Source organism: Anabas testudineus, chromosome 1, assembly GCF_900324465.2.
Source record: "Anabas testudineus chromosome 1, fAnaTes1.2, whole genome shotgun sequence".
Lineage (NCBI taxonomy): Eukaryota > Metazoa > Chordata > Actinopteri > Anabantiformes > Anabantidae > Anabas > Anabas testudineus.
Genome location: NC_046610.1, coordinates 24,492,848 through 24,500,714, shown reverse-complemented (window position 1 = coordinate 24,500,714; position 7,867 = coordinate 24,492,848). Strand labels below are relative to the sequence as shown.

The following is a 7,867-nucleotide window of genomic DNA, read 5'->3' as shown; positions in this document are numbered from 1 at the left end:
TCTAATGCCTTTGCAAGTACCAACACAAAGGATCTCATGGACTGGTATACTGGTTAATATGATCTCACCTTGTAAGCAGCATGGTCAAAGACTCTTCCCATCACTGTCTGCCTCCACAGGGAGGTGAACTGGACAAACCCAAGACACCCAGACAACAGCAGAGCAGTGTACAGTAGTATATGCAGTTCAATACAGTGAAGAATGCACAGATCTGTATGTAGGAGAAACCAAATAACAGCTTCACAAAAACATGGCACAACATAGAAGAAAGAAGAAACAGCCTTTATTTGTCAATTGTCACATTTTTACATGCTACAGATGAAATTGGTCCTCTGCATTTAACCCATCCCCCTGGGGGGAGCAGTAGGCAGCTACATACAGCGCCCGGGGATCTAGCATGGAGTGTCCTTGCTCAACCCCGAACCCCGAACCTTCTGTATCTAAGGCTAATGATCTACTCATTGAGCCACCAGGCAGCCATGAGAGCCAGTTCCTCAGGACAGGACTCAGCAGTCCATCTACAACTAACAATACAGTTGTTTCATCACTACACAGGTGCTTCCAGGTCACAGGGACACACATGAAAGCCAACAGGGGACTGCACATCCTGTGTTTCCAGACACCGAGAACTGATGCAGCCTCTTCAAGAACTTACATGTATATTCTAATGGCTGCAAAAACCTTAGCCCATTATGTTAGTGTCAGCTGTGTGCTGTTTTGTTAGTCTTCATCACTGAGAACAGCTTCTCACTAAGATTTGTTCTACCAAACATAAACAAGGTTCGAGCCTCATGTGGACGGAGCTGGGACATTTCTGCGGGAATGGAGTGAATAAACTGTGCGGGTCCTGCAGTGTCCTACTTTACCTTCAGTCATTACACTGCAGCTCCATCAGCTCCATCTGAATCTACACATGTGCAGTTTCCACATCGACAGTAAATGGCTTGAGAAGCAACTCTAAATTCTTTTCTTGTTCGCCAAAGTCACCAAAGCTCCGTGAGAACTCAGCTTATCAGCAAAGTGCGTATTTGTGAACACCGCTGTAACGATATGGTTCAACATTACTTGGCATCCTGAGGACCAGCTTCATAATAACCTGCAGCATCATAAACTTGATTTGATTAACGTGGAATGTGTTCGGCAAGGCAGCTGAAGCGCTGCATTGTGGGATCTGTAGTTTATTGTGTTACCAGCGCTTCATACCGCAGGGCCATTAATAATAATAATAATATAGAAATGATCTCGCGGGCCGGATATTGTTACACGCCGGGCCGGATGTGGCCCGCGGGCCGTGAGTTTGACACATATAGTTTAGACGATAGCGGCGCTGTTTGGTGTCAGATTCAGCACAGGAAGAGCTGCAGGAGCTGCTCTTGGTAAGTTGGCTGCATTGAATTAGCAACAGCATCAGTACTGACTCAGCTTTAACCAGATAATTATAAGGTACCCAAACTGCTGAGCATGCAGGTGTGTTTAGCTAACGTTAGCCACAGTTAGCTCGGTCAGTAAGTTGGTGCAACACTGTTTAAAAAGCGGACTGAGTCACTTTCGCTTTCGAACATGGAAACAAAGTTGAACCAACGTCAGCAAAATGTTTTCTGTGTGGCTAAAGAAATGTATTTGAATGAGCTTAAAGCAATTGGATGAGCTAAGTATCTACAGTGGCTTTGAAACTGCTAGCTAACGTTTCTTTTACTGTAGTGTAGTGAAATAGTAACAATAGTAGAAGAGACTTATAAAAAGTAAATTAGTGAAATAATCCATTAAAATGACATCAGTGTCAACACTGTCACATTGCTTTAAGAGGTTGTTAAGTTGTGATGACTCAGTCACACTTGTTTTTACTTTCATTTCCTACAGGTTCATGCAAATCAGTGCTGCTGACTGACTAAGAACAAGACACAAGATCAGATGAGGCCACTAAAACATTAAACTGAGACCGTTAAGACTAAAGCAATGGCATAACACTGCAATAATTCGTAAGGGACCAAAGACAGCAGGTGATGGTTAGCTGGGATTATGTGGATGTGCATTTTAGTTCAAATTATTGTCCTATTTTGTGTTTATAGCCTCAGCATCTTCCCATTTTCTCAGGCTCCTCCACCTTTGTGATGGATCTCCAAACCTGTTTGAAAACCACACTGAAGAACAAATACCAGAAACTGGGTGAAGCATATTATGAAAACTCATTACTCCCTTCAAGACTTTGTTACCGGGATATCAGACAAAAGGACCTATTAGCTGATATGCACAAGCATGAGTTTTGTTATGTGCACAGTAATTGCCTTCAATCTTGGATTGCTCTTCCAACTGTCCCCCTTACAGATATCTTATCATGTGACTGCAAACATAGTAGCAGTAAAAGAACAGTCATCACAGTAGGAGTGAGCGGAGTTGGAAAAACCACAGCAGTGCAGCGGTGTGCTCTCGAGTGGGCCGAGGGGAAGGAGTACCATCATATACACCTCCTGTTTGTTCTCACATTCTGGGAACTAAATTTGCTAAAACAAAATAAATTGAGCCTGATTGAACTTCTCCAGACATTTTACTCTGAGTTGCAGGATCTTGATGCTAATGTAGGCAACTTGAATAAAAACAATGTTTGGTTTGTCGTCGATGGGCTGGATGAGTATAATCTCCCACTAAACTTCAGCTCTCCAATAGTAACTGATGTTTCTGAGGTGTCCACAGTGGATGTACTTGTGACCAACCTCATCATGGGAAATTTACTGTCTAATGCTCATGTTTGGATAACTACACGGTATGCAGCAGCATCACGAATCCCTAATCTCTATTTGCTTAAAGAGACTGAAGTCCAGTGGTTCAGTGAACAACAGATGGAGCAGCACTTCAGGACAATTATTGGTGATGATGATCTGGCCAACAAAGCCATTGACCAAGTGAAAGTTTCAAGGAGTCTGGACTTTCTTTATCTGGTACCATCAATCTGCACCATCATGGCAAATGTTTTTAAGAATCATCTAAAACCAAATGATGGGCTCAAACTCAGCCCTGTGAATCTTACCCAGATTTACACCCTTCTGGTCAAAGCATCAAACTCTGACTTTGTCAACAAGCTGAAAAAGCTGGCACTGCTAGAGATACTAAAGCGCAATGTAGAGAAAGAAAAAGAAATGTATGTCTTTTATAAGGATGACTTTGTATTGAGTGACATAAGTGTTGAGGAAGCGTCCACTTTCTCCAAAGAGTTTCCACTTTTATGGAGAGAAGAGAAGGGACTGTATAACACCACAGTGTTTCGCTTCGGACACTGGAGCATTCAGCACTACCTGAGTGCATCTGCTAACCTGGAGTACACTGATGTGTTTTCGAGGTCGCGTTGTTTTCAGTATTTTGTGGATGAGGGAGCACGGAGTGTTGAGGGAACATATGATGTCTTCCTACGCTTCATCTTCGGCCTCATAAGGGAGCATTGTGTATTGGAGCCCACCGATGAGCTTTTTGAATACACAAAGAAAAAGATCCTGGAGTGCAGCTCTGTGACTCTTTATTATTGTCTGAGGGAGTATGACAGCCTGGCTTTACTGAATGAGGTCAAGTTCTTTCGGAAGTATGGCATTTCTCCAATAGATGACATTGCATCAAAGCATTTTAAAGTGTTCATAAAAAAAATCAGATTTTTTCAAGAGATGTACAAGACATTTCAGATGCAGGTGTCTGCGAGATGTGATGAAAGACTCCTCAGGGAGCTGCCAGCTGTTTTGGACTCTAGGATGGCTATGTAAGTAGGCTCTGTCATGTATGTCCATACATTCCATATTTGTTTGCACATTGTGCTTTCTTCCTGTTCCTTCAAAATTAATTTGAAAGTAAGTACAGAAAGTGTCCATTGGTCTGCTTTTGGACTTAATCAATCTAAACATTTTTGTACAGCTTCACAATTCTGTTATCAGCTGTGACCCATTGTATATTTAATGCATAGTACACCAGTGGTTTCTTTCTTATTCAAGATATTCCTAAGGTCCAATAGGTCCTATTCCTTTTGTTCCTCATGAAGATAGAAACCTTTGAAAATGGGCCAAACATAGTGTTGCATTTGTAAACAACAACAACAAAAAAAACTCAATCATTTATTTAATTTTTATCTAGTGAGGATTTGAAAGAACTCTACAGCACAGAAGAATAAAATATAAATTATTCGTTTTTTTTCTACACAGGCTATGCTTGTAGTTAGTTTTAGTTTTTCCATGGTATTTGCTGACAAATACACCCCATACCCCATATTTAGTAATATGTCAGTGCTCTCATTTCTTTGCAGGCTGCAATTCTCTAACTTGACAGACAAGTGTTGTCCAGCCCTAGCAGCAGTCCTTAGCACTAGAGAGTCATTCCTGAAAGTGATTGACCTGGGCTACAACAGCATCAGTGACAAAGGAGTCATGACACTTGTAGAGGGGCTGAACAATCAGAGCTGCAGACTGAAGACGCTTAGGTTGCAAGGCTGTGGACTGACCTCACAAGCCTGTCAATACCTGGCCACAGCCCTGACACAGTCCCTGAAACTGCGAGAGCTTGATCTCAGCTGTAATGACATAGGAGATGATGGACTGCGACTTCTATCAAGTGGGTTAGGGTCTCTGGAATGCCACTTAGAGATACTTAAGTAAGTATTGAGAAATAAACTTCCTTATCTTGAAACAAAAGTGCAGTAAAAATAAAGAATGCTGAATGTTCAGTTGTAAAGGTACCAAAAAGCAAAGACTAAGAAAAATGACCTCTCGAAGTACAAACTCAATATATGAATTTAGTTAGTTTTCATCTTTTTTCTTTCATATTTGGCATTTCTGTTACGCTGCAATGTCTTTTATTTCACTGTAGACTATCTCAGTGCAACATTGAGCACCAGGGTTGCTATCACCTGGCTACAGCTCTGCAGAAGAACTCCTCCCACCTGAAAGTGTTGGATCTGAGCATCAATATGGTTGGAGACAAGGGAGCCAATGAACTCTTACAGAAGTTTGATATATCCAAGCTAAAAAAGCTGGAGTGAGTATGACTTGATCTGCTGTCATATACTGATGGATTCCGTTCTGCTTGGCAGCATACAGTGAATGACTTCTTAGCATCTCTTCACATGTCTTTGGTAGGGTGTACCACTGCGGGCTCACCGTGTTAAGCTGTAAGAATATTGCAGAAGCTCTCAAATCTGAAAGCAGCACCCTGATACAACTCAATTTGAGCAGCAACAGCTTGAAGGACGCAGGGTTTGCCCTCATCTGTGAAGGCATGTACGCGTGGTGCCGTCTGGAAAAACTCAAGTAAGGATGATCTGTGTTTTTCTCATAAATTAGTGACAAGAAGTTAAAAAAAAGAGAAATAAAAACACTGGAGAATTTAATGTTCTTTTCTTTTACCGCAAAACCTCAGCAAGTGTCTATGAATCATTTTTGAGAATCATTTCTCAGCATACCATGCCTAAAACATTGACGTATGGCATTTTCCCCTCTTTTCATTCAGCGTTTCAAGATGTGGAATCACTGGTTTGGGCTGCTTTTATTTGTCAAAGGTCTTGTGTTCAGTCTCACAGCTTTACAGCAGCGAGTTCTTGCAAAAAACTGACTGGCAGGCAGTTGAGCTGAAAGACCTTGACCTCAGCATAAACTTCCTCGGAGATAACGGTGTCAAAGAAATTTTAGCCGGACTGGAGAATCCCTACAGCCATTTGAAAACTCTCAAGTGAGCCAGTTTAACAGTTCATCATTAAAGTGTCTTTTAAATGTAGTTGGGAGAACGGTGTGCTGCAATGTCATTTTTGTTGACTTTCAGCCTGAGCTTCTGCAACCTGACTGAAGACTGCTGTGCAGAGCTTGCATCAGGAATTGCGTCAGAGGACTGCATTATCAGTAAGCTGGACTTGTCTGGCAATAACCTTCAAGATAAGGGAGTACGGAGGCTCTGTGTGGGACTCAGAAGCCCTCAGTGCAAACTTGAGATACTTTCGTAAGTCATCTATTTCCCTATATCACTTCTCACAGAAGTCTGTCAAATTTAAATAAACTCATTATATTTAGTGTCTTCCAAAACATACATCGGATTACTCGTAGTAATACTAATTAAATTAACTGCTAGATATGTACAGTATATAGTCATTGCCATAACATCCAGATAGCTTTCGCTGATGACTACACTGGGGCCAATACCAGATACAGATATTTAAAGCAGTTAGTTAACCAACCTACTGCTTGGTCAGACAATCCTATGCTAAACAACCTTTAAATAGCAGGACATGATCCACAGTATCAAAGGTTCTAGATCAGGGGTTCCCAAACCTCAAGGTCAAGTGTCCTGTTTATTTTCCAGCTATTCCTGCCCTAACTCCTGGTCATTACCTGGATCATGTGTGTTCAATCAGTCAGAAGTAGGAAGACACCAACTCACTTTGTCCTCTCTACCTTCATATGAGGTAGTATCGTCCAACTTTTGATTGGCTGAACACACCTGATCCAGATTATCAGCCGTGGGTAGGGGGCGTTAAAAGTCTAAACATGATCCCCAGAAGTAAAAAGACATTGTTATGCGGTAAACAAATTACTATGATGTTAATTGTTCTTTACAAGCTAATTTAGCCACTTATTAGCATTTGCCTTTTGGAACCATGTAAAGATTTTTAAAAGTCATGAGTCATGAACTCAATAACAAAATATAGGTTAACCTGTTTTTAATAGGTACTCATAGCCCCTTGTACTATCACATTACTAAAGTTAGAAACACACCCACATGAAGGATGCCTATATCACAGTGTGACTGATGTTCTTCTTTTATTGTGTTATTAACTGAACACTGTTGAACATTTTGTTAAGATATCTCCATACTTAGGTTGCAACCACAGTCATGTCCATATTGGAGGTGAGCTATTGTAGTGAACTGGCTTACAGAAACATCTCATGTTCTTCTTTTCTGCTTCTCTCCAGACTGCGGACATGTGGTCTGACCTCGAGGAGCATTCAGTTTTTGATCACTGCAATAAAATCAAACCCTGAATCTCTGATAGAGCTGCACGTGATCGGCAACAGTCTGGAAGACTCGGATATCAGAGAGCTCACGGAGCTAGCAAACAATCCAAAATACTCCCTGTATGTAATAGAGTGAGTACAGGTGTTGATTCTCTAACAGCATGTGTATTCAAACACAGGATGCAGGACTTCCTGTCTGTTGCTTCTGTGGTTTAGGACCATAAAAGCAGTAAAGCTAATTTGTTTGAAATGTTACCTCCTTGCAGATTTACAAAACATTCATGGGTCTTGTATTTTTTTCTTACCTTCCAGTGTCTCAGCAGATTGAGGAAACAGATCACACTCGGACTGGCTCCCATCTTCTCCACCACATATTAATACACCAATGTGATGATGGGACAGTGCTTGTATTTCCGTGCACATTATTATTATTATTATTTGTTTGGTTTTACCTGCTGTTTATTTTTTAGAAAATAAGTGCATGTACCCAATGGGCATGTACAAATTCAAAATGTTTTTTATATTTTCATTTATGTTATTGACTCAATGTAATATATTATTTCTATATTATTTTTTATTCTGTACATTATTTCTAACCTAAACAAGTGTTTTCTTTGCCATTGTCAAGATTACATTGAGCACCCTGTGAAACTAGTGATAAAAAGAGGTGTTCAATGAATGATGTGATGTATAAATAAAAAAATGTCACGTGTTTGAGAGCAGAATAAACCCCTTCCCTGTGCGCACTGCTGTGCAGCGGTGGTTCAGTCGTCATAGTCATAGAGCAGCTCTCCACCTAGCGGCCGGGCTTTGTAAATTCAGCCAGTGACGTGTTTGACGCCGGTGGACAGAGCGGTGTCCTGTCTGCGTCTGTCGGAGCAGCAGCATCAGCA

At 41.1% G+C, this 7,867-nt stretch overlaps 1 protein-coding gene across 3 annotated transcripts; it reads left to right on the top strand.

The window, feature by feature from the left end:
- Positions 1-1,270: 1,270 nt before the first annotated feature.
- On the top strand, positions 1,271-7,703 carry LOC113161568 (NACHT, LRR and PYD domains-containing protein 12-like). Of its 3 annotated transcripts, XM_026359224.1 has the most exons (10): positions 1,271-1,376; positions 1,861-2,000; positions 2,095-3,742; positions 4,280-4,624; positions 4,840-5,007; positions 5,109-5,279; positions 5,479-5,697; positions 5,788-5,961; positions 6,933-7,106; positions 7,287-7,703. In XM_026359224.1, the coding sequence occupies exons 3-10, from the start codon at positions 2,112-2,114 to the stop codon at positions 7,300-7,302; spliced, it is 2,898 nt and encodes a 965-aa protein (XP_026215009.1). In that variant the 5' UTR covers positions 1,271-1,376; positions 1,861-2,000; positions 2,095-2,111; the 3' UTR covers positions 7,303-7,703. The 3 variants fall into 3 exon arrangements, with proteins under 3 accessions (XP_026215009.1, XP_026215011.1, XP_026215010.1); XM_026359226.1 differs by lacking the exon at positions 1,861-2,000 and having other exon boundaries at positions 1,288-1,376; XM_026359225.1 differs by lacking the exons at positions 1,271-1,376; positions 1,861-2,000 and having other exon boundaries at positions 2,007-3,742.
- Positions 7,704-7,867: the final 164 nt, after the last annotated feature.